The sequence below is a fragment of the Gymnoscopelus braueri genome, assembly GCF_963280865.1.
Source record: "Gymnoscopelus braueri genome assembly, chromosome: 22".
In the NCBI taxonomy this organism is placed as follows: Eukaryota; Metazoa; Chordata; class Actinopteri; order Myctophiformes; family Myctophidae; genus Gymnoscopelus; species Gymnoscopelus braueri.
In genome coordinates this window covers 43,808,843-43,836,645 of record NC_137624.1, presented here as the reverse complement: position 1 = coordinate 43,836,645, position 27,803 = coordinate 43,808,843, and the positions used below count along the sequence as shown (strand labels likewise).

The 27,803-nt window shown below is 40.7% G+C and overlaps 1 protein-coding gene across 1 annotated transcript; it reads right to left on the bottom strand.

The window, feature by feature from the left end:
• On the bottom strand, positions 1-26,139 carry LOC308079065 (solute carrier family 22 member 4-like; the record flags this gene model as incomplete). Its single annotated transcript, XM_080420403.1, has 12 exons — positions 1-210; positions 763-853; positions 17,400-17,535; positions 18,001-18,183; positions 18,382-18,596; positions 21,283-21,389; positions 22,848-22,974; positions 23,862-24,033; positions 24,513-24,667; positions 24,932-25,035; positions 25,170-25,352; positions 25,933-26,139. 12 exons carry the CDS (start codon positions 26,137-26,139, stop codon positions 1-3), a joined length of 1,890 nt encoding a protein of 629 aa, XP_080276529.1.
• Between the last annotated feature and the right edge of the window lie 1,664 nt (positions 26,140-27,803).

Below are 27,803 nucleotides of genomic sequence, written 5' to 3'. Positions count from 1 at the left end.
TCATCCACTGATGGCCCCCGGGGACGGACACGGTGGTTGTTCTGCCGGTAGCGGCCTCGCCCTCACCGGCTTAGCTGGGGGCCCCGGCGCTGGCTCTGCTGGGGGCCCCGGCGCTGGCTCTGCTGGGGGCCCCGGCGCTGGCTCTGCTGGGGGCCCCGGCGCTGGCAACTCTGCTGCTGTGGTGGGGCTCATTGTTGTTTCTACCGGCTGCTAGGGTCAGAGGGCATAGAGTTGCTGTAAGACTCACTTCCGTCTCAAGTCATTACGAAAATCCTGTCACATAAAATTACAAAAATTACAAAGCAAAACATAGTAGAATTCAGATGTATTTCTGACAATTATTTTATTGTTAGATAAAATGCAATAAATATTTGATCGAACATATTTTGACTCAAGTGTAGTGACGGCCCCCGCCATCTGCCCTATGCTGTCACTTCATGGTTATCCTCGATCTCCAGACTTTTATTGTTTCGTTTTGCTAAAAAATAAAAGCCTGGAGGAACGCGTCGTTGTACCCGGTATAGGAAAGTGTTTCATTTCCCCCAACCAACCAGAGTGCAGTGGGCGTCGCTCGTAATGTTGTGTTAACGGGGGCGGGGGTTGACGGACAGATCGGTGAACCAATGGGATCCGGCGCATGTCTCTCTGCGCCTCTATACACCCGCCCCTCTATACACGAAATCAGGAGCGTTGGTGCCGTGCAGCCTACTTCATGGTCTACACTCTCTCTGTTTACACAGGTCAGCCGAAAGTCACACATACCTTGTACTCCAGCACAGGCAGTCTGTGTGCTCTGTGCTGTGCAGGCCTTTCATCGCAAGACTGGATGGCGTTGTCTGTCATGTATTTCACTCTGTTGGATAAAGGAGCACAGAAAGAGCAGAGTAAAATGAACTCAGAGGCCTTCATTGTGTGTTCCTCATTTGCAATGCGATACGACGCGTTGTGAGCTTGTAGATCGGCTGTTTTCAAATGGCCGAAATATACATAGAGCTTAAGTGGTTAATGTATATTATTTAGTAATAAAAATCTAAATGTAAAAAGTAACTAGTAACACAGGTTTTCAAATAATCGTAGTGGAGTAAAAGTACAACATTTGCCTCTGAGATGTAGTGGAGTAGAAGTAAAAGTACTGAAAATTGGAAATTCTCCAGTAAGTAAAAATACCTACAAATTGTACTTGACTAAATGTGCTCAGTTACTTTACACCACTGGCAACAAGGCCCCAGGACTTTTTTGTGTCATCCTTTTAGCCTAAATAACTTACTGTACTGAACCTCCGTGCTGTTTACATTTTTGACTAATTCAAAATCAACATATTCAATATTCAAACAATCAATCAATCAATCAATCAATCAGTAAAAACATTCTAATAACCACCTTCTGCTGCTGTTTGCGAGCATCATGGCCATCATCAGGGTTGGACGCTGCTAAACGGCTGCTTATGAGATACTTTCTCAGGTGATTATTTTTCCAAGTGTCAGAGTTTGGAAGCGCTCGTTTTTGAAAAACGCAACGTCCCGCTGCCTCCTGCATCATGTGATATTTAGAAACATGTGGTACGCAGGACCGTTTGTGTGATTTCCAACGAGCGCTTCCAAACTCCAACGCTCCATGCTGCTCAACGCTCTGCCACTCAGTCTAGATGAGAGGGGCGTGTCCCCAAGTGACGCATGTGCATATACTCTCTATTGCTTCTGTTTAGTATTTTTTTGCCTTTTCTTTTTTTTCCTACACCTTCGGGAGTCTAAGGTGTTATGACAGACAAGCACTTAAGATCAGCAGAGCGCATAATGGGAGGCGAGCTCCCAGCGCTCCAGGAACTGTACAAAAAGCGGGTGTGTGCAGTCAAAGCCAAGCGCATCATCGAGGACAAGCACCACCCAAGTCACAAACTGCTCAAACCCCCACAACGACCGGGACCGGGCAAGGGGCCTCTACCGCAGCATCAAGAGCAGCACCACCAGGTTCTGGAACAGTTTTAATCCGACTGCTGTCAGACTGCCACTTGCCCCCCCCCCCCCCCCTCTTCTTCCTCCCCCTCTTCTTAGTATGGAAATAACGTTACGAGGGGAACGTCGATGTACGAAAACAAATTTCACCCACTTTTTTTACTTTGTAAACCTGTGATGTGACAATAAACCTGATTCTGATTCTGGTTTTGCAGCCTCCACCGGGTTGGCGTCAGGACCTGATGCTCCATCCAGGACAATGTTCTATAGTTTACTTTGTATCAATCTACAAAGCAAACTGTGTAATATGCTGTTATTGGTCTCTCCTGTGTGTTTCTGTAGACTCCAGGGGGAAATAAATCAGATGATTATTGAGGCAATAAAAAGTGATTGTTGTCATTAAATTCCTCATTTCCCAACATCAATACGGGACGGGTCGCACACACAAGCTACACAATGATGCCGCGGCCACCTGAGGGAATCTCACACAAGCGCGCACACACACACACACACACACACACACACACACACACACACACACACACACACACACACACACACACACACACACACACACACACACACACACACACACACACACACACACACACACACACACACACACACACACACACTGCCTGCCTGCCTGCCCTGTCAACTGAGTGTTACCCCCAGGGTCCTAGCACCCCTCTCATACAGCACACAAACACACAGGCAGGCAGACAGCTGCACTGCCTGGAGCATGCACAGAAAGCTAAATATTGTCCCGTGTCCCTTTACCCGGGACAAATGACGTCCCGTACGGGATGCGCCTCTTTTGGTCAACGTACGGGGCGTCCCGGCAAATACGGGACTGTTGGCAACCCTGATTCTAGACTAGATTGTAATCTAGAATCCTTGTTATAATCATGTTTCACTCATCAGTTACAGTATCTGTGGTGAGGGTCACAGTAATAGTTGATGTAACTCTCACTACAGATTGAATCTATTATTGCATCATGAGAATACTCCGTACAGCCCCCCCCCCAACCCATCAGATGCAATGCATTGTGGGATGTGTGGTCTGAGAGGTGACAGAAACCTTCCCAAGGCTGTTTTCACAAAACTACAGTTTGATTCTATAAGCTGTGTTTCTAAAACTGGAGGCTCAAACTGTACAACCAATGTTTCATTTCATAGCTGTGATTCTCTACTTACTATGAACTAAAACATTTTTATCTATTTTTTTAAACCAAACATTTTTAAATACGTTGTCAGATTGGGCCGTATATGATCCACAGATGATGCATACATTTTGTTTTCATGCCCAATCATTTCAAAATTCAACAACAGATGATTGTATGATTGTAACACAGTATTATTCACAAACGGAACATTTTAAAAGTTAAAAACGTGTCACTTGCCTTCTGAGGTCACAGGGCTGGTGGCTGCTATGCAGAGCAGCAGAAGCTGCAGGAACCACATTGTAACTGTAGCTCCTGACTAGACTGACACACACACAGAGTCATCACAGTGGTTTATATTACATAAGACATAAAAATGTAGACGCCTCCTCTGACTCTGGGGCATGCCGTGTACGCATCAGTGGGTGCCATATAGGGGATGGCAAGCTTATAAAAGGCAGCCTTGCAGCAACTAGTTAGTTAGTTACAGAAGTTGGAACTTGCCAAACTCCACACTCATAAATGTGATTTTACTGCAGCCTAAACAGGGCCTCAGAGACATGGTCAGTTTGTGTGCAGCTTGGGATGAGACTGGTTCAGAAAGAAGATGTGTTCAACAGCCATCATTTTATGTTATGGTCATTAGTTGTGTCTTATTTTTACAAATTGAGGCTTCACCACATCGACAAACTATAAATTACAGAGTGGCAAATTCTTTCAAAATTGTCATCTTCCAGGATTTTTTATTATTTTACGTTATGTATTTGTTTGTTTATTTATTTATTTACTACTATTATGATGCTCTGCGTTGTTTAAAAAAACATTTTAAGATAGTTCAACTGGCCGATCTACATTGACACGTTGTGAGCTTGTAGATTGGCTATTTAAACTATTTGAAAATGTTTTTCAAAATAGCAAAAAATGGCAAAGAAGTTTAGGGATAATGGGTAAGGCGGTGCCCAACAAAGGGCCCAATGTATTCTTTGAGCAACAAGGCAGCGTTTGACACTTGAGTATAAATTGGCCTTTAGCCTACTGTACATATTACTGTATTTTATGACATGAAAGGCAACTATTGTGCTCAGTGACATCGTTATGCTGTTTTATGTCTTTTTTGGTGCTGGTTAGCCTTCCTTTCTTTATTCATACCACATAGCCACACACAGCTCCAACGTCATCATCAAGTATGCTGACGACATGACGGTGAAAGGCCAGATCGTCAACAATGATGAGTCTGACCACAGAGTTGAGATCAGTTTACTGGCTCTCTGAGGCCAGGAGAACAGCCTCGCCCTCAACCTCAACAAGACCACAGAGCTGATGGTGGACTTCAGGAGGCCGAGGAGAGAGCATGCCCCTATCTTCATTGATGGAGATGCAGTGGAAAGAGTCAGTGAGTTCAAGTTCCTCCTTCGAGGAGGAGCTCAAATGAGACGCACACACACCACGCATGTGAGGAAAAAGGCTCAGCAGTGACTATACTGGTTCTGCCGACTGAAGGCTGTTCTACAACAGCTCCAATGAAATCGTTCTGTCAGGCTGTTTCTCCGCCTGGTATGGGAACTGTACTGGCGTATGGAAAGCCCTACAGTGGGTGGTGTGGACAGGGGCGGCCATAGCTGAGTGGTTAGTTAGCCCGCCTAGGGAGCCAGAGGCCCTGGTTGCCCCAGGTACGATTCCAGGCCAGGTCAGCATATGTGTCGATGAAATGAAATTTGTCCCTGAGCAAGACTCTTAACCCCAATTGCTCACAGGTTCTCATTGGAAACAAGCCCGCAAGGACTTTCATGAACGTCCTGTTAAAAAGGAATTATCCTTATCCTTATACAGCAGAGCGCATAGTGGAAGAGGAGCTTCCCTCTCTCCAGGAACTGTACAAGAAGTGGTGTCTACTCTGTGTGGAGTTTGCATGTTCTACCCGTGTCTCTCAGGGTAGTTAACACCCTCACAAAAACATGTAGTAATCCTGGTCGCTATACCGCCTCCCCCATGACAGCCGGGGCGCCTGATGGAGGGGAAGGGAACTGGTTGGAATAATGTGTTCCTTCCACGCGCTACGTCCTACCGGGGAAACTCCCCCCTGTCAGGTGACAAGGTGGTCAGTTGGCTCTCATGCATTGAAGGAGGCATAAGCTCGGCCCTGGCCTCCCTAGGCTGGTGAGGGTAGTGTAGCGCCCAGGATCACTTAGAATATTGGCACCGGGTGAAAAATAAGGGTTACAAAAATCGCGGGAAAAAAAGAAAAGAAAAAAAGAAGTGGTGTGTAGTCAGCGTATCATCAAACATTCACCACCCCAGCCACAACCTGTTCACACCGCTTCTACCACTGCAGCCAGGCAAGAAGGCCTACCGTGGGATCAAGGGCCAGACCAGCTGGTTTATGAGATCCACCTTCCACCAGGCTACCATCAGACTGTCAGGCCTAACAAAATAATATGTTGGTTTCCGGTTGGCGACCGACCCTATTAAATACGCGCGACCCAGATGATTTTATTGGCATTTGGAGTGAAAATAAAAAAATAAATAAAATTAAGTCAAAATCCGACCGAGTCGATCAAAAACGTCTTACAAAAAAGATATTTGGTGCGACCACATTCGCGAAGTTTAATCAAAGTTTTCTTTCGTCTAAAATATCATGTGCGCAAATGATTTGTTTTACTATTCATGCGTCATTCCGTCATCGCGAGGAGACGGCGGCGCAGCCGGCCGCACAACAACAACAGCAGCACATGCATGTCCTCCTCCAGCCATGGACCTGTGTACAGTGTCTGTCGTCTGCCCGTGCAAACCACCTCCTAAAATAATTCGCTTGACTACTAAAACGTTTGCAGACATAATTAACCCACTGAGCATTTTTCGGGCTATTAGACGTTTAAAAAACGTCTAAGGTCTAGGCTAAAACCGGGTTATAATTGGTCTAAAAGTGAAAGTTTTTTCAACGTCTATTCTTAGCCTAGACGTTGATTAGCTGTTTTTTAAGCGTCTATATATAGACCGTCTATATCATAGCCGTTGAAATGACGTCTATAATATAGACGGTCTAAATATAGACGCTTAAAAAACAGCTAATCAACGTCTAGGCTAAGAATAGACGTTGAAAAAACTTTCACTTTTAGACCAATTATAACCTAGTTTTAGACGGAGGTCTAATAGACGACTATGGCTCACTGGGTAAGGAGGTGAAACAGTGCCGATGTCAGTTTTCATCTGCAGCAGGGAGACACGACCGAGCGGATACATGGACCCACATCTCAGTAGGGATGGAGCTCGAAAACCGGGTCCATTATATACCCGCGCATGAATTTATCGAGACCCGGGTTTCGATAAGCTTTGGGCTTGTCGAGCCTGTTATCGAGTGCAGCGGCCCACGACGTCATGTCTAAACTATCAAAACAAGAGGCGATCAAGAAATAAATCTAATCACCCACGCTGGCACAAACATGTCGGTCTAAAAGTGTATTGATAGCTGCAAGTTGTGCAAAACAGCGCTGCCCGGGGAAACAAGGAAGAGGAATTTTATTGGCTCACTACATAACTATTTTAAGGGGACTGTAAGCGTCCATTTGGTTCCATTTGTACACTCGCGGGTGGTTGCATCGTTGTTGTGTTTACATGTGCGGTGTAGCGGTGAAACAATGGCATTAACGAGTGAAACGCTCAAAAGTTTCACTCGTCCTCTTCTACCCAAGGTAGCAAGTCTCCTTTGACAATTTTAATAATCCAATTGATAATAATCCGTTTGGGATCTCCCTGTGAATGAATAACTAGTGTTGTTTGAGCGTGTACGTCTTCTCAGTCTATCGTTACCGTCTTGCCGAAAATGGCAGATCTACAAGCTCACAACGTGGTGCGAACAGACGCAGTGTGAGCTTGGAGATCGCCTATGTTTGGTGCGCGACACCGTCGTACGATGAAGTATAAATTGCGCCTTTAAAGTGACAGTACACACATTAACCGTTTCTTCAATATTATTTTCCAAAAGTAAAAAGGTCACTTGCCTTCCGTCTGTTAGAAAAGTACTGTATTTGAAGGCCCTAGTAAAATGTAGTGAGAGTGATATATCTTTGTTAAAACAAAGAAAAAATAATAGAAAAAATAAATAAGCATTTTTTGTTTATAAAGAGTTGAAGAGACTTCAAGAGATTTTATAGTAATTATTACAGTACTATTCATAATATAAAGCCATTTAACACTTATTGCACATTATATGAATGGTTGTTTTAATGATAGGCACAAATATTTTTAACTTTTGTCATCTTCATTTAATTTTAGCTAGTGGTCAGCCACAAACTCACTGTCACAACTGGCCAATAAAAAAAGATACCGGTTCTGTTCAGAATTTTTCGTCTCACGTCTTTTTTCTTAATAATAGAAAAAGATCGATAGTGGGCTCGATAAAAGCCCGGTTCGATAAGCAGGCTCGATAAGGTGCTCATTATCAATAAAAATGAACGAGCTCCCTCCCTACATCTCAGTCGACATACTCTCTACGCACACCGAGCCTCTAGCCTCTCAGGCTGCGTCTGTTTTGGCCATGTTCGACTTTAAATATTTAGCCCTGAGATGCGAGGAGGAAGCCTCGGAATCGGAGCCTTCGTCGTCTCATGCATCTGCCCCTCAGTCAGCATTTGACCGATTGTTTGCAGCCCAACATAACGTGCACTTGCCCACCGCCAAACAAGCTCAGAACAAAAAGGAGGAGTTGTTTAACGACGTACTAAACTTACTACGAGAGAGACAAGTCGGCTTCTCGGTCCCAGAGACGACGACCTGCGGATCCCATCTACTGACTGTATTAAAGTTCAGCTGACGTTACTGTGTAGTGTGAGAAAGCTAGCAAACGTTACCTATGTTTTTTTGTGTCACTAACATCACCAGCACTCTGCGCATGGGGTAAATAATATTCCCCGTTTAGACAAAGCCTTCTAGTATAGTCTCGACAAATAGGCAGTGGTGGAAAGTAACTATTCTACTGCATAGAAACATATGAAATCAGACAATTTGAAACCCCTATTAAAATCGTCTAGGACTACATTTGCAAGTGCTCTATAGTCCACTAAATAGAATGGGGCCATGACACAAAGGCTACAGACCACTTTTGCAGTGGTGTAAAGTAACTAAGTACATTTACTCAAGTACTGTACTTAAGTACAATTTTGAGGTATTTGTACTTTACTTCAGTATTTCCAATTTCCAACACTTTTACTTCTACTCCACTACATCTCAGAGGCAAATATTGTACTTTTACTCCACTACAATTATTTGAAAACCTTAGTTACTAGTTACTTTTCAGATATACATTTTGATATTATAAAACATACATTAACCACTTTAGCCCTATTTTATACATAGGCTATTTGAAAATAGCCGATCTACAAGCTCACAACGCGACGCGTTGTGAGCTTGTAGATCTGCTATTTTTTTTTTTTTTACATTTTAGTACTTTTACTTTTGGTACTTTAAGTATATTTTGATACCAATACTTTTGTACTTTTACTCAAGTACATTTTGAATTGTGGACTTTTACTTGTAACAGTACTTCTACATTGCAGTATTCATACTTTCACTTAAGTAAAACATTTGAGTACTTTTTCCACCACTGCACTTTTGTTTACACATGCATGTATCAATGGTGGCCAATAAAGACCTATTTACCTATTTCATAATACATCAAATTCATAGTGCTTTTCAAGGTTTTGAACAATTCAAAAAAGTAAAATAAACAACTTTGACCTGTCAGTCATCAATGGGTAAGAGTCAAATAAGCCCACCCATTTGAATGGGGACTTAAAATTACTTGCTTAAAATACACCCATGTTACCCATTGACACATCAAGATGGCTGCTGTGGAATACTGTAGGTCTAAATTGGCCAGGCCACCATTGAGACAGACAAAACAAAATTGGTCTGTAGTCTTTGTGTTTTACAATTCAGTTGTCTGGGGAACAGTGTCATATATTTTAATAGCTACATTCTCTCAAATATTGCATTGTTGAACATTGGAAAGGGGGAAAAAAGTTTAATTTGAAATGTCATTTAAAAAGGTCTGAACTTTTCATGGACTGTTCATAAATGCTCAGTCAACAGATAGCCAGTTTGATCCAGGGATAGCCAGTAGCTAAAATATCTGCTTCAAAACACTTTATTACTTGAAGATGTTTGTTTTGTATTAATATTTTTGGTATGTGAGTGATACAGCACTTTACTTTGGTACTTTACTTAGAGTTGAATTAAAACTCAAAAGTATTCAACCAGTGTGTGGACATTCTATTCAAAGTTTTCAATTGTTTATTGTTTGTTGTTTTCAGACACTATTTTGTAAGTGCAGTGTACATGAACCATTTAATGATTTAGAAATTGGTAACTCAGGAAAACATAGAATATATTAAAAAATAAGCATTAATAAAAAAAAGGAAAAAAAAACCTACCTACCCATCCTTCCCATGAGGAAATAAAATAAAATTCCTTGCTACCCTGCCTACCCATCATTCCCACAAAAAAATAAAAATAAAAATAAAATAAAATAAATTCCCTACCTACTCAGCCCTAAAATGACAGCCAACCGGAAACCAAAGTTTTATTTTGTTAGGCCTCACCAGGCTGGCCTGCCACACTGGAACACTTTCCTTTGACAAACTGTTTCTTATTTATTTCCCCCCTTATGTTGGATGTGTTATGTGTGGGATTTAGCTTTTGACATGTTTCTCCTGTATTCTGTATTCTGTATCAGTATTCTGATTCTGACATGAATCTACCATTTATTTAGCTTTTTGTTTTGTTTTGTGAACAAGCAGCAAACAAACAGATATAAAGAATGATGATAGCAAACAACATGGAATTCAAAAACACCAAGACTGGATCAATGTTAAACAAACACAGGGACAAAACACAAGAACATGAGCTTGTACATTGGCCATTTTATGCAAATATATTTAGTGTTGAGGGAAAAAACAGGGAGCCTAGTATAGACCCCTGGGGGACCCCGGCTAACATATAGGGTTTAATTATTTAAGGGTTAAAAAAGAAGGAGAGGGTTCATAAAAATGTAAAATCATCACACAAACCAAGCTTATGCATACATAAACTTCTCAATGATGATACCATACCGCAAGACATACCATGCCACATGCCACATGCCATGCGTCATGCCACATGCCACATGCCACATGCCACATGCCACATGCCATGCCACATTTAGGAATTAGAGGTTAAGAGTCTTGCTCAGGGATACACATCGACACTTTGCTGGCCTGGAATCGAACCTGGAACAACCAGGGGCTCTGGTTCACTAACCACCACTCAGCTGTGGCCGCTCCATGCCATGTCACATGCCATGCATCAGGGTGAACAGCACATCTGTGATGCTCTTCCTAAACCATGTTTACCTTGCTTACTTTACTGTAAATCGCTCTGGATTAAGAGCATCTGCTAAATGCCTAAATAGTAAATTGTAAACCCATAAGCAGTCAGAGTAAAGATGGTGTGTTTACACTGAAGGCATTTAGATCAGCTCACGGTGAAAATGGAAACAGTGCAGAGACAAAAAGACAGAAAAGTCTCTGTGGTCCCCAGGTCTCTGTGGTCCCCAGGGCAGCACAGAGTCACCGTACTGTACATATTATGGTTTATAACCCAAAATGTGATGTGCACACATGTGGACACCAGGTCTTAGGAGCATACAGTTTATTATGTAGATTAGTCATATAAATAATGATTTTTCAACGTTTGATAAAATCATTGAAGCTGAAATTATGCAACTTATGTGCCGTCCTATAATCACCAATGATTAATGTTCTTTGAGTTATAAAGATAATAACTACACTCACATTAAATGCAGCTTCCAACTAGAAAGGGTCGCTCCACAGAGGGCAGGTCTCTGCCAGGCCTAATCAGGTCTGTGTAATGTTGCCTATCCACAGCATAGTATCTCAGCTCTAGTCTGCTTTTGTGCTTTTGCATTATAGGCCCAATGTAAGAGGGGATGATGTGTGCCACTGCATCAGCTCAGAAAGCATGTATGGTGTTGGACGCAAGCACTAGTGTGGTTAAAATGACTGGGTAAAGGCGCTCAGGTGGCGCAGTGGTAAAGTCCCTGCCCACCAGCAGGTTGTGGGTTCGAAACTACCGTGGTGCAACCAGCTTTGTCGGGCGTCTATGCGAACACAATTGGCCCGTGTTCGGGGGAGGGAAGCCAGGCGGGGAGGAGGGTGATATTGGTCATTGCATGGACTCCTATGGGCTGGGGGGCGGCACCTGTCAGCGGGGAGCGTTGGGCGGGACTAGGACGAAGGGTCTACGTCCTCCCGCTGGGGGCTCCTCACTGGCAGGTGAGTGAGTAGGAACAGCAGTGACAACACAGACATGTGTGTGGGAAGGAATCAATTGGCACAAGCACTAAATTGGGGGGAAAAAGTTGGAAAAAAGTAATCGGCTACTCTAAATAAATAAATACAATAAAAAAAAAGACAGGGTAGATCATGGCAGGATTGCGTTGATTACAATCTGTACTACGAGAAAAGTATTGATAGTGTGTTTTGTCGTAGCATCATTGGATGGCAGACAATTAGATCATTGCATGTAACGATGCTACATAAGGTTCTTCTTCACAGCACAACCGTCGCTGGATGTAGGACCTCAGCTTTACTTTGGGTTACATTTCAACATGTCATCTGAAAAACATACAAAGACAGTTCTTAGATTTAACATGGCTGATTCTTAAACTAAAAGGTGAGTGGTTTAATGTGATCAATACTCACTGGATGCAGACTTTTCCCATCCAAAGAGAGCCTATAGGTTTGCATGTCAAGAGTCTGAAAAACATACAAAGAATGTTCTTAGACTTAACATGGTTGATTCTTGAGCTATAAGGTGACTGGTTTGATGTGATCAATACTCACTGGGTGTAGACGTTTCCCAGCCCTGTGTTCTGCCAGCACGCTCAACCGGGCTGACTAGGCTGAATTTTCAGAGCATGAAACACATAAATGAGGCTTAAACTACTTTCATGTTGCATACACCGAATAAATGATTAACATAGTTCATAAATTATTATCAATACTCACAAGCAGTGAGTACCACCGTGTCCTAATTGGATTTTAACTTTGTTGATGCAACAGGAAAAGGGGGGCAGCTTGTCACCTATAGATCAAATATACTTTTAAGCATATCAGTCTCCAAATTAATGGACAGTCATATCATTATATTGTATACGAAGAATTATACATTAAATGTTATTATACTCAACAGTGACCCATCACTGATGGGTCACTGTTGAGTACGATGACATTTATCAGATTGTCATCACTGTCTGTATATTTTGGACGATGATTTATCATTTTCTCTGACGCCATGCTTTAAAGTAAGACATCTGTAAACACAGACATCTACTGTTGGTACATTTAGTTTGACAGTTTATATGACAGGGACAATGTGCATTTAAAACTTGAAATAATTGAACTTCACTCTAAATTGCTTTTGATAAGTGTAATTATTTATGAAATTCAGGTATATTTCATGGAATAATCCTACCTGTAGGCCTAGCTGATACTGCAGTTATCCTGTAAGAAGTCCAAGGTAGACTTACTGGTGTGTGTGATGGTGATTTCTCTACTTTTTACAATGTCCTTCCTTTTCCCCATTGTCATTAATACACAGGTCATCTTACACAGACCCAGTACATCAGAGTCTTTATTTACAGTTTAGTTTGTTGTTGTTTGTTGACATAGTTGTACAAATAGATGAACATACCAGGTTATGTTGTAGCATGTTGCTCTGGTCGGGTGACAAAACTGTGTGACCTCACTGTCTACTGTCACCTGTGTTCCTACATATACAACCCCCTGTGCAGCCAATGACTGCCACCAAGTGTTCAAAAATAATAATGCAAGTTATATCTAGCTCAAATAATATGACATGCCAACAATACACATGAATGGCTCATCATCATGCTACAATGTGTATCAATGCACCTCATAGTACAACAATACAAGAAGGAGCACACAGACCATTATCATATCACAAAGTCAGTGCTGCTTTAGATCAGAACATTTTTCAGTTTTGACACTTTTTCTTTTATGCTGAATCAGGCCTACATTACTCTCAAAAAGGTGATGCGACTAAAATGGAAGATGATCAGTGTAATAGACACTGATCATCTTCCATTTTAGCCGCATCACCTTTTTGAGTCATAACCTTCATGAAGCCATGCTGGCATGCGATTTATTGTGTTAAATTATGGTGCAGTGAGTACACCCTTCACACCCAAGCTGTTAGTTTCACTCTACTCTTCTTTCTGAATTCCAATCCCCCGAACTCGGTTACTCGCTCACTCTCCTCGCGTCCTCCACTCGCGCCTAAGCCCCGCCCCTGCGAGGAGGAGAAGATTAAATGCGAGGACGGAGTGGTCGACCAGTGCTCGTACAGTCCCCAGAACCCTAACCCCCCGCAGCAGTCCCGCACGGCACTGCTGCTTTGCCACTGTATATAACAGAGTATGTCTGACTCTGGATTACATCATATTCAGCCCACATATAAATACAATACATTATTATCATAATAAATAACATCATCTTTGTCACAGTCATTTATAGTAGTCCGTGCATTGAGGCAAGCACGGAGAGAAATTAACTATCAGCTTTTGAGACAGAAGAAGTGTGCACAATGTATTACAATGTATATAATTGTATTATGAGGGCGGACGGTGTATTCAGCTTCACACGTGATGCGGAAGTCCTCCGCGAGGAGATGTGGAGAGTGGTCGAGCCTACCCTTCATCTACACTCGCTCTATGCAGACTCGGAGAGCCGATTCGGCTCCTCCAAAAAGAAAAGGAACAATTGGGCCCAAACTACTTCCGGGTCAAGCTGGAGTGACCGAGTGGGAGTGAGCGAGTGGCCGAGATTTTGGGTATTGGAATTCAGCTTAAGCCTCCTGCTCCCTGACACCATCGCTCACATGCAGCTCTTCCCTGGGTGAGGCTGTATTTCTCTGTCATGTCGTATTCTTAACACCGGGGTAAAATAGTACTGGTAATGACTGTAAGATACAGTATCTTTTGTGGAAATGGGGTAAAAAGCAGAGCTTGACTTCCCCCACAGAAAGATATTTAAAAAATAGATTTATTTTAATTTGATCTGAATGACAATCTCCTCTTTTACTAAGTGTTCAGTGTAAACCTATTATGCTTACACTGAATACTCAGTATATATTTTATTTTCAGGTGGTCTTCACCCAGGTTATTGTTTCAAATACATGTGACACAAGCAAAATAACGGAATAATTTTTACATTCTAAACAAGTATAAGAACAAAATATGTTTGACCTTTTAAGAATGTATAAAGAATATTCGCACATCCACTTTGTTCAGATACAGGTGGGTTGGAAATTGACAAATGAAGCAAGCATGAACAAAAATCCTGCATTCTGCTCTTACTCAGCAGCATCAGTTTTACTCTGTAACCAGAGTACGGAAAATGCACTCGCTCCTTCTGTATGTAGCACCCCGGTACCGTGTTAAATGGAATAAACGGGGCGCTTGAGTTCGCTACCTTTTACTTTTTAACCCTGTATTTACTTTTTAACCCTGTATTTATAGAATAACCCACAAGGCTGATGAACTTGACAGTAGACTTATTTTTAATTATTATCTCAGGCAACACTTTAAATGCAAATCAAAGTTTACATGAAATAAAAACATGAAATAGACATACAACACAAATAATGGTACAGAAGGTAAACCCTTAATTTGGCCTAATGCCTTTTAAACCGGTTAAATAAAATAAACTCCCCTTCACACAAACTCCCCCTACACAAAGTCAAAAGCACACTTGACTTGCTTAAATCAAAATTTCAAAACCCAACTCTCAAAATGTACTTAAAGATTTCTTGGCAAAATCCCTATTGCCTTACTTAAAACAAAAGAAATAGGCTATCACTATTCCTCAACAGAAAATACAGAATACCTTAATACTCCTAAATACACATTGGGCCCACACATGCACACACATACACACAAAACAAAAAAGGTGCAGGCCTGATCATGGTGATGGTGGGGCGATAGATGACTGAATCCTCTGTCCTTGTTGACAAACGAGCGCAAACAGTCCTTACTCACAGTTCTTTGTCAGTTCTGGAGAACAGTTTGTGAGGTGTGTGGGGCGTGCGGGGTGAAAGCAGGCAGCAGGTAGGTACAATCCTCGTCAGGAATACACTCCAAACAGTCCTTTAATCAGCAATGGTGTCCTCGTGTTGAGCAACTAACTGACTTTTTACCCTCAGCACAGACACACTTTTAAAACTCACTCTGACTTTTTACAACTCACTCATGCCATACAAACAGCTAGAATTAGCTACTGTGCCTCAGAACAGCAGCAGGCTTCAACTTGACCTGTGTCAGGTCATACACCCAGGTGATACTGTTCAGCAATAGTGATGTGTCGTTCATGATCGATTCGTTCAAAAATAACTAGTTCTTTGCCGCGAACGAGCTCGTTCACTTTCTGAAACTGTTACGTTCACGCTATCGTTCATGTCATGCCCCCATCCCCTCCTCCCGTACACAGGACGGGAGGTCGGGCTGTACGCGCGACGTAAAAAAACGCTCTCGCGATGGTGTTTTACACTAGAAAATAGCGCTACTGAACGAGAACGTGAACGAATCATTTGAACGAATCATTGCTGTGAACGTGAACGTAATTGTTTGTTCACTGAAATTAACGTTTTTTTCCCACCACTATTCAGCAATCATCCCCCTCTTGTATAATCACTCTCCTCTCCCCGTTTTTTCCAATTGAGAAATCCCCAATCAGCACACACCACTAGTTAACTACCTAGTTTACTCTTTGATCAGTAATCCCAGTAGCACTGGCACACCTGTTTTTCATTACGCCTCGTTAATGTGGTTTTTCCATGGTCTCTCCTATGAACTTACCCCTTTAACCTGATATATATGCATAACATAAGTCTTTTACCAATACCTATTTATTTAGAGATCTATTTATATCAGACAACTATTTATTAAAGGCATACATTTTTAACGTAGTCAACTGTTTTAGAATGACTTAAATTCTATGTATTAGAGGCTAAGGGCATGAACTACTCAATGGGCTACATGTAAAAAAAAGTGTAATTCACACAAAAACTGTGAATATGTTTCTATTTAATAATAAGAGGCTATAATCATTGCTTGGTATTTATTGCGATGCATATAATACACTTTATGCATATAGCACCTTTCATGACATAAATGCACTCAAAGTGCTTTACAGAGCAAAAAACACAAAACAAAAATCATAAAAAATAAAACAATGGCAAAAAACTATGGCATAAAACGTATGGCTAAAACAATACATAACAGACAGTGAGGCGGTGAGCACAACAGTAAAGACATGAATAACAACGCAGAGATTTAGGAGAGAAAAAATCAACCAAAAGCAAGAGTAAAGAAATAAGTCTTGAGCTGTGCTTTAAAACTGTTTACAGAGCCAGATGCATGGTGCCTGTCTTAGGTGTAATGGGAGTTTATTCCAAGACGTTGACCCGTAAAAGCAGAATGCTGCTTCACTGTGTTTTTATATGACATTTCAGGCACTTCGAGTAGTGGTTCAGGGAGTAAGATCATGTTGAAGAATGATGTATAAACATTTGACCCAGACATGGCGGCTCACTGTCTTTTGTTTCCCTCAGGTGTTGTAAAAGGAAACGTTCCAAACTCCCTCAGACTACAGGAGAAGAAGACAGCATCAACGAGACATTGTGAAAGCAAGACTTCTTCTGCGATACAGTGCATTCAGTTACTAGGAGCTGTGCTCATATTAGACTCAGATTCATAACATTACTGTATGTTTTTTGGAAAATACTTTTTTAATGTTGTTTATTTTAAAGTAATTAATTGACACATTTCAACCAATACTAGTAAAATAAATGTATGTTTGAAAATATACAGAAATGTACAAACATTAACATTTTGTAGATTTTTTTCGATATTGTAGATGGGGCACAGATGGGGTCTCATCCTCTGTAATGACGAAACATGCACACTTTATCCTGGCAAAGAAAAGGCATAGGATTAGTGTTGTGTATAAATGCAGATAACTACAAAATATATACTTCGTTGTAGCAAAGATTGCATAACTTGCAGATGTACAAGCTTGTAGATTGGCTATTCTTGATTTTTTTTTTTACATTTACGGAAAAAAAATCGGCCTAAAACCATGCCCAAAAAAGTAGGACGAATATCCTATCTTTATCTCCAAGATCACCACTGGTAATTCTCCCAGGAGCATACCTTTCTCTCACATGCATCTGCTGGATAGTTTCAGGCAAAGGTCGACCAAAGGTCTCTGGAAGGAAGAGAGTGGCCAGGGCAGACAGAAGAGCCAGAGAACCCAGCAATAGATATGGTAGATACTTGTAGTATATACCTGCATATGGAGAAGAGCACATTTTAATGACTTAATAGTTTAGTATGCAGCGTGTGCATAGTTCACAAGTGTTGAAGTACCATACTTCTGTCAGTACCATACTTCTGTCAGGAAACGCCTAATTAAGTAACTAATTATTGCATATGGAGATAGCAATTATAGTTTGACTTGGTAATCAAGTATAAGTGAAACTATTCAAGAATCTATGTAGATCTTAAAAATCCCAACCGTAGACCTGTGTCATTTGATGGTTGTCTGCACCATCAGTGTGTGAATGGGTGAATGTAACGCACTTTGTAAAGCAACTTGGATGAAGGCGCTATAGAAATGCACTTTTCTGAGCCAGTAACTCACTTCGGAAGTATCTGTTCAGATGCAATACAGTTATTACTACAAATAGTAATAGTTATTATTCTTTGACAGAGTAGAAGTTGACATTGCAGATCTATATAAACATAAACGTACTCAGCTGCATGACATAAGGAGCCACGATACCGCCCACTTTGGAAACCATGGAACAGGTGCCAACAGCTGTGTTTCTGATGACAGTTGGGTACAGCTCTCCGGTGTAGGCAAAAATAGTTTGGAAACTGGTGGAAATGCACAATTTACCCAGCATCTCCAGTGCTATGGACAGGTCAGGTAGACCTAAGCAAACAGAAGAATAGAAGAGAATAAAGTAGAATAGATGCATGTATCTATCTATTTAGATATGTTGTATGTGTGTATATATTTATGCATGTATGTAAAGGATGACATTTTGTTTCATCTTTAGACAGAGAAGGAGTAGTCTTGTTGCAACTTCCAACATTCAATAGTTTCCTATGATAAAGTCCCTACAGTCACCTTGTGGCACCAGCTGAATGCAGTACAGCATTCCTCCTCCGAGAACCAGACAGAGTGCCACAGTCAGCCGCCTGGGAAGATACTGCAGCACCAGCCAGCTGGAGAAGGACGCCGGCAACCCCACGGCTGCCGAGAAGAAACAGTTGAGAAAGCGGTCGCCGTGAAGACGGGATGTGTTCAGGGACAGAGCAAAGTAGCCAGTGTTTATAGAGAACCTGGGAGGGACACACACACAACAACAGTCTCTGTCCTAGCAGTAAGATAGATATACATATAGGGATTAATATATATATATATATATATATATATATATATATATATATATATATATATATGAATGTACAATTTCTCCCTATAGATTCAGAACATTCACTAGGATACAGACCAAAACTGTACACTGTTTTGAAGCACACGCACTGACTGTTATTACTGAATTTCCACAGATTCCCAATAATGAGACTCTTTGCCAACCCCTTCAGCTTTTGTTTTTAGTTGCTATTATGTGAATTTGCAGTCTTTTAACTTAGTCTTTTTAATTAGTGATACATTTTCGCAGGTCAAACATTCATCCCCACTAGGGTTTAATACCGGGATTCCCGGTATCCAGGACAGGGTCCCATCGTCCCGTTTTGAACCAAATTGGTGCGCACTGAATTAGTGAATTTAACAGTAATGAACCAAATAAAAGTTTGTCTTAGGAGTCGTAGGACTCAGGTTGGACCTCCTATGTTCAGTAAACGGAAGACTTGCCCTAAAACACGTCACCCCCATTTCTTTTGCAGACAAGCGGTTCTTGTATTCTTGTATTTGTTTTACTGAGGATAAGGTTAGGAATATAGTTTTACTGAGGATAAGGTTAAGAATATAGTTTTACTGAGGTTAAGGTTAGGAATATAGTTTTACTGAGGATAAGGTTAAGAATATAGTTTTACTGAGGTTAAGGTTAGGAATATAGTTTTACTGAGGTTAAGGTTAAGAATATAGTTTTACTGAGGTTAAGGTTAGGAATATAGTTTTACTGAGGATAAGGTTAAGAATATAGTTTTACTGAGGTTAAGGTTAGGAATATAGTTTTACTGAGGATAAGGTTAAGAATATAGTTTTACTGAGGTTAAGGTTAGGAATATAGTTTTACTGAGGTTAAGGTTAAGAATATAGTTTTACTGAGGTTAAGGTTAGGAATATAGTTTTACTGAGGATAAGGTTAAGAATATAGTTTTACTGAGGTTAAGTGTAAAGTTAGTTGTTGGCACCGTTTTACTGAGGTTATATTTAGGAATAAGGTTAGGTTTAGTTTAGGCATAGTTTACTGAGGTTACGTTATTAGGAATACCAGGTGAATACCGCCAGATTTGCCCCGGGGCGACTGTGTTTTGGGGCGAACGTGTTGCCACAAATACCAACGCAGCGCCTGGGTAGTTAGACCGATGATAGCTTGGTAAGCCTACCAACTACACCTCATCTCCAGAACTGAAGAGAAAACGCACGCTAAAGTTAATGCGTTACGGTTAACGGCACAACACATGGTGGCAGTGGTGGAAAGTAACTAAGTACATTTACTTAAGTACTGTACTTAAGTACAATTTTGAGGTATTTGTACTTTACTTGAGTATTTCCAATTTCCAATGCTTTCACTTCTACTCCACTACATTTCAGAGGCAAATATTGTACTTTTACTCCACTACATTTATTTGAAAACTTTAGTTACTAGTTACTTTTGAGATATAAATTATGATATAATGAAACATACCTTAATCACTTTAACCCTATTTTATACATAGGCTATTTGAAAATAGCCGATCTACAAGCTCACAACGCGTCGCATCGCGACGCGTTGTGAGCTTGTAGATCTGCTATTTTCAAATATTTAGTACTTTTACTTTTGGTGCTTTGAGTACATTTTGATGCCAATACTTTTGTACTTTTACTCAAGTACATTTTTAATTCTGGACTTTTACTTGTAACAGAGTATTTTTATTTTGCAGTATTGGTACTTTTACTTAAGTAAAGAATTTGAGTACTTTTTCCACCACTGCATGGTGGTCTGTCTGATCAAACAGAATCCCCAAAACAAGAGCAAACAGTCCCGTAACATAACGTCACGTCAGAAACATAGAACACCGCAGCAGCAGTGCCGGTGTCACACAGGTGGCTACCCCAAGCATCTCCCAATATATATGGTATGGAACATCTTGTTCTAAATCTGATAAATCTGATCATTTTCTTGCATATTTGATAGCAAATAGATAGGTGTCAATGCTTACTAGGAATATAGGATAGGTGGGCACAATAGGGACATCTGGGAACCTCGATGTAAAATTGGCTATTTAAGTATCTACATATAAATGCATTTTAGTGGGCACTTTTCTTTTTTTACCCTTTAATGGGAATTCCCCGGAAGCCCGGGAAAAGGTCTGAAAATTCCCGTGAATTAAAAATAGCTATTTCCCGGAAAATATTAAACCCTAATCCCCACTGACATGCGCTCGCATCTTCACACGGACAAAAGGCACCCTCCCTTTTCCCTTTGCTACCGTCGGTCACAAGAGTGTCTGAATACACACACACGGTGACCCACTCTGAGACAGGTGACACATACTCAGTGGTGGAAAAATACGCAAAATGTGTTACTCAAGTAAAAGTATCAAAACTGCAATGTATAAATTCTGTGTTACAAGTAAAAGTCCGGATTTAAAAAAGTACAAAAGTATTGGTATCAAAATGTACTTAAATTACCAAAAGTAGAAAGTACCCATTATGCAGAATGTCCCATTTCAAGTTTTCGAAATGTATAAAACTCTTTTGAAAATAGCAGACATGCAAAAGAAGCACATACTTATAGACATACCCTTCTACAGTATGTGTGATAAGGTGAGTGCAAAACAACCTGTGGATACTCACCACACTAGGAAGAGTATGAGTGTTGAGGTTCTGGTTTTGGTGAACCTTAGCAGGTCTAGAACGCTGTGACGCTCCTCGGAGTCATAACTGTCCTTTGCCATGTCACTCTGCAGCAGTGGTGGAAAAAGTACTCAAATGTTTTACTTAAGTAAAAGTATCAATACTGCAATGTAGAAATACTCTGTTACAAGTAAAAGTCCGGAATTCTAAATTTACTTGAGTAAAAGTATTGGCATCAAAATGTACTTAAAGTAACAAAAGTAAAAATTCTCATTATGCAGATGTCCCATTTCAAGTTTTCAAAATGTATAAAATCTTTTGAAAATAGCAGATCTACAAGCTCACAACGCGTTGCATCGCGGCGCATTGTGAGCTTGTGGATTGGCTATTTTCAAATAGCCTAAATATATATGGAGCTTAAAGGGATACTTCACTTTCGGGCCGGGGACACATTTAAAAAAAATATTAAAAATAAATGAAAAAAGTTATGGAAAATTCATGGCCCCCTCACACATTAGTAGGACACTGCGTGTCGTGAGGGGGCCATGAATTTTCCATAACTTTTTTCATTTATTTTTAATTTTTTTTAAATGTGTCCCCGGCCCGAAAGTGAAGTATCCCTTTAAGTGGTTAATGTTATGTTTAGTAATAAAAATCTAAAAATAAAAGTAAAATATTTTCCTCTGAGATGTAATGGAGTAGAAGTAAAAGTATTGAAAATTGGAAATACTCCACTAAAGTAGAAACACCTCAAAATTGTACAGTACTTAAGTAAATGTACTTAGTTACTTTACACCACTGCTCTGCAGGACACAAAGCATCAGTTCATTGTGTATTCTCCCTCCATGCCAAAATGTTATGTGTCTACGCTGTCATCAAAGACAAATGTGAAGTCAATCATAATGGTGGCTGTCTATTTGTGAACATAATGTTAGATGTAGCAGGGCCCTTTATACTGTGTCTATATGTGAACATAATGTTAGATGTAGCAGGGCCCTTTATACTGTGTCTATATGTGAACATAATGTTAGATGTAGCAGGGCCCTTTATACTGTGTCTATTTGTGAACATAATGTTAGATGTAGCAGGGCCCTTTATACTGTGTCTATTTGTGAACATAATGTTAGATGTAGCAGGGCCCTTTATACTGTGTCTATTTGTGAACATAATGTTAGATGTAGCAGGGCCCTTTATACTGTGTCTATTAGTGAACATAATGTTAGATGTAGCAGGGCCCTTTATACTGTGTCTATTTGTGAACATAATGTTAGATGTAGCAGAGCCCTTTATACTGTGTTTATTAGGCTTCATGTCTTGCACTCCAAAACGTCTGTGCACAATGCTTTTTGAAGTGTTTTTGGTGACACCTCTGTTAGAAATGTGATTCCCAGAGTTGGGGCCAGAACATTGGGATTACAAATAGTATTTTATAGTGTTTAGGGAAGTGTTCACACAAAACATGTATGTGGAATGGTTATTGTGAAAAATATGCAAGTGAAGAATTATATATATTAGAAATAAATGTAATTTAAAAGGTTAAACAGTATGACTTAAAGTCAACTTACATCATAACCTTTAAGGATGACCTGTGGAGCCTCTACGTTGTTCTTCTTAGCAGCTTCTCTCAGTATGGCCTCAGCCTCCTCTATTCTTCCCTGGGAGATCAGCCACCGAGGAGACTCTGGGATGATCCTGCCTCGCAGGTAGGAGAGAGAAGGTCCACACTTTGGTTATGGAACACAGTAGAGAGAGGTTCACGCTCAAACAGTCAGAAGGGCTTTACCTCAAAAGCAATTCATGGTCCCATACAGGTGATTACAGCGAACAGAATATATCATCCTCTAAAAATTTAATTATTTTAAGAGAAAACGAAATAACCTTCAAATCTATACTGAAAATGTTACGTTATAATTCATTCATTCAGTCATTAAGCAGATACTCTTATCCAGAGGAAGTGCGCAAGTGTGTATGCAGTTTCAATATAGTGCTTCAAAGAAGGACAACAGTTAAATGTGACTGATATTGTACTTCTAACGCTTGATTTTTTTTTGTAATAATTGTTTTGGAAAATTAACACATAAATTAAATAAGATGAAAAGTAAGTAATTGAAAAAACACAGCCCCTCACAAATTAGAAGGACAATCAGTCACCAGAACAAAGGACAGGTGTTTTCAATGGTTGAATCATGGTTGAAATAGAGTTACAATGGGTTTGTATAGGAAGGGGGCGTGTCAGATAAAAATGAATATCAAATATCTAAATACTGAATCAAGCAACTTCTGGGGTGCTCACAAAAGCCTGAGTAAACGTAAAAATGACCCCAAACATGTTTGAAAGTTAAATATCCCTTTAAGGATTTAGTACCTGTTCTTTTTCTCCTGTAAAATGAAACATAATAAGTTATAGAATAAATAAACTAAAAACCCTTTAGAATTTGAATTCATAAAAGAACAAAATAAACTATTAGCATCTATACTACAGTGAGCTGTCACAGGTAATAGTGATTATATTAAGTACCCAATATTACGAGTAAAAAAAACTCAGTAGTGATGGTTCTTCTACAATGACTGCAACTCACCACCAGAGGGGTACGTAGAGCAGGCCAGGCAGAGATAAAGCCAGCAGAAGATACTTCCAGTCCCTTATGAAATAAGCAAAGAGAGGCAGCATCATGTAGCCAGAAGTAAAGAACAGATTCATTCCCAGAGACAAAAACAGGTAACGTACGTTTCCTGTCAAGATCTCAGTACCTGGAGGGAAGCAGAGGGAGAAAAATACATCAAATTTAAACACGTTTATGGGCTAGAGCTCCTCCGTTCCACAGATTTCCATAAACGTCCTAGACACTGTATTTTGCAATAGTATCAATATGCACAGTATATGGCAGTGTCTGAGACAACAGATGCTGACTGAATGCGTGTGAGCGTGCATGCGCGTCCGCAACTGGTTTCGGCCCACATCAAGTCACCATTTGACCAATTCGGCCCTTCACCAAAATTAGTTTGACCCCTGGTCTAATGTATCATTTCATTGCATTCCTAATGCTGGAGTCGCAGGCCAAAAATAGCAGATCTACAAGCTACTGTGCCGTGTTGTGAGCTTGTTGATCAGTTATTTTCAGCCATGACTCCGTCGCACAACAAAGTATAAATCAGGCTTAAATAGTAGGCTACATGTTACATTCAGCACATTCCCATCCATTCTCAACATGTGAGTAGTTGTTGCATACCTAAGACAAGAGCAGCAATATGGTTGGAGTTCTGTCCCAAAGCAACGATGAAGAAGAGGATAGAGAACACCGTCCACGAGGGAGAGAAGATTTGGACAAAGGTAAAAAACATCTGGACTGCCATGGTTGCAAACATAACAAGCTTTCTTCCAAACCTTTAAAAAAAAGGGACAAAATTAGCCAACATGTGTTTTTTGTCATTACATTTTATGAGTATCTGTATCTGAGTCTTTTTTTTGTATACTTTTTTCATTACTTTCACTCCACTACATTTCAAAGACAAATATTTTACTTTTGACTCCACTGCAACTCTAGGAAGGCTGTGAAGTACTCATTCATTTCAGGCCATTTCCCCACAAGCCTGAAGAGACGGAGCATATGGGTCATTATTAAATAATCGTGCCATGGGTTTCAAATACCTGTCTGAGATCTGTCCAGAGAAGAAGCATCCACACAGAACTCCCAGGAAGTACACTGAGGAGGTGAACGGTTGTTTCCACTGGTTGCTGCATACCAGGTCAAACTGCAGGTTGAGAATTTACAGTAAAGAAAGATTGACACTTCCGGGTGCACCTTTGGTTAAAATAAATTTGTATTCACTAAAGTTATGGATTGTGTAGCATTAACTTGAAAGTGTAAACACACGCACGCACTGACCTCCGTGACGATGGTGGACTGGTAGATGTCTTGGCTGTAGCTCCATCCGTCCACACAGCTCTCCTGTCTCAGTTCAGTGAGGTTCACGTCCCGACCGGGGATGTAGCCCAGAGCAGACAGGTTCCTGACCTCGTCCAGTCTGTACCGGTGGCATCGGCTCTGCTCCTCCTGTCCGTTCACCACCTTGTCAAATATAATAACCTCTATTACAGTGCAATAAGCCGTATGTATGGTATGTATGGGGACTAGGGATGCACCGATCCGATTCCTTACCGATTCCCTCTTAACAATTCGGTTCCGATTCCCGGTTCCTAAATATATATATATATATATATATATATATATATATATATATATATATATATATATATATATATATATATATATATATATATATATATATTATACTTATATTATAATGAATTGATTACTACAGCAAAATAATTATATAACACTATTATTACAACTTGTACAACTATTATTTCAACTTAACCACAATAAACAATATAATTATGTACATGCAGATATGCACTTAAAGGGTGCACGTTCAACAGTGGAGAATGCATGGGCGTCCTTAACAAATAAACGCTCTCCACCTGTTTAGGCGCTGAACGCTCACCCCAGACCGTTCGTTGCGATCCGGGGCGACTGTGAGATGGGGGTCCACGGCCAAATACAATACATATCATTTTGGGGATCCTTGACATGAAAAAGTTTGAGAACTACTGTCGTAAAGAACAAAACACTGGCGTCAGGTGCTCACCTCTACTGGGATGATGGCCTTGCGCCACTCTGCACTTAGGTTGACATCTGGAACCAGGCAGTGGTGGCGGGGGGTGTCAGCCAGGAAGATGACAGAGAACGCACTCTGGCCATTGGGAATGGTGCTGGCACAGAGCAGGAAGAACACGATCTGCTGGAAGCGTCCCCACTGTCCAAGGAAGGCTGTGGTCTCCTCGTAGTCCTTCATGGCCAAATACCCAGGAGTCTGAGAATGAAGAGAATAAAGATTCAAGAATCTCCTCTTCTGGCTGACTCTAAATACCTCATCAAGTCAGGTGATGTGTCAGACACGACCGGGAGTAATGGCCCCGTGAAATACAAGCAGTTCTGTTGGAAATGGTATAAGCGGCTTGAGGCATGAGAGCGGACCCCAAGGGCAGAACTGGTTTACAGTTAATTAAAAAATAAAGCACGTGTCTGACACCTCTCTGACAGTCCCTGTGTTATCCTCTAACTCTGTTGCCTAACCAAGAGTGAACACTTATCTTATTTGACTCAGTCAAATAAGATTAAGATTAAGTTTAAGACTAAAACAAAATAAGGCAACGAGAAGAATGAGTGATATATATTTTTGATTTCAAAAGGAGTTTCAAGACTTACAATTTCAGTAAAACAGAATTGTATGGGAACAACCTCAGCCCTCGAACTCAGTCACACTCTGAATGCCGGTGACTTATATACACATATATTGTAATCCCACCTCCAACTTCCTTCCGTTTGAAAAACATAGATAATCACATGATATACTTCATTATACATCGGTTTGTTTCACCCAGGGGCAGAAACACCTGTTCCTGTGACCCCCAGTCAGACACGTTAATCTACTTACTTTAGTTTATCAACCAGCATGAAGACAAAAGGATGTGTGTATCAAGAGGTGCCAGTCAGGGTGGGGTCCCACGGCACAAATTAAGGCCCTGGGAAGCAAAGTTCATTTGAATGTTTACCGGATAAAAAATGTCTTTGACACCTGACACCGTGCAGGGATGAGATGAGATGTCAAGACGTGGCCTATGCCACGTATTATGTTAAAGACTAGTCAAGGAAAACAAGCAACCATTAAACAAACTATTTAAACACCTTATGCCTGATTCATACTTAGTTGTGTGCATCATGGCACACAGAAAATAGCAGATCTACAATCTCACAACGTGCCACGATGCAACCAACAATACGATGTTCGCTTGTAGATCTGCTATTTCATAGTACATCAGGCTTAAGGAAGTGCAGGTGTCTTTCCGTTGATAACACATTAGCATTCTGCAAATACTCTGCAAATATTTCAGTCTACTGGGTGGTCTTTATTGAAGGTGATGATAGTTTAGTGTATGATAGTTTGTTTGTTTTTTCATATACCGTAGTATTCCTCATTTACTGATATAGATCATGAACAGAGTTTTGCATTCTCTAGTCAAATGATTTATTTTTGCACATTTATTTCTGGTCTGCAGTGTGGTGTCTGCTTGGCAAGGTGTTGTAATGGTTCCTGACTGTGTATCTGTCTGTGTGCCTGTAGGGCTGCAAACACAATAGCCTGAGAATGGATTACTGAATTCTCATGACATTTGGAGGGAATGATCATTGGGTTGACACGGTCAAAGTCAAAATGACATAATCCATCCTCATCCAGAATAGGAGAGGCATAAACAAGAGATGTTAGAGTGGGCTGGGTCTATTTATTATTACCAGGTGCTCGAAGAGCGCCTGAGTCTACAAACAGTCAGACTAATCATCATCATTCGACGACACCTAGTCGACACCTAGTCGCAGGGACGTGCTGGCCACTGGGAAATTCGGGAAAATTCCAGAACGGCCGCGCCATTTACGGGCCGCCAAACGGCCGGTGGGCCA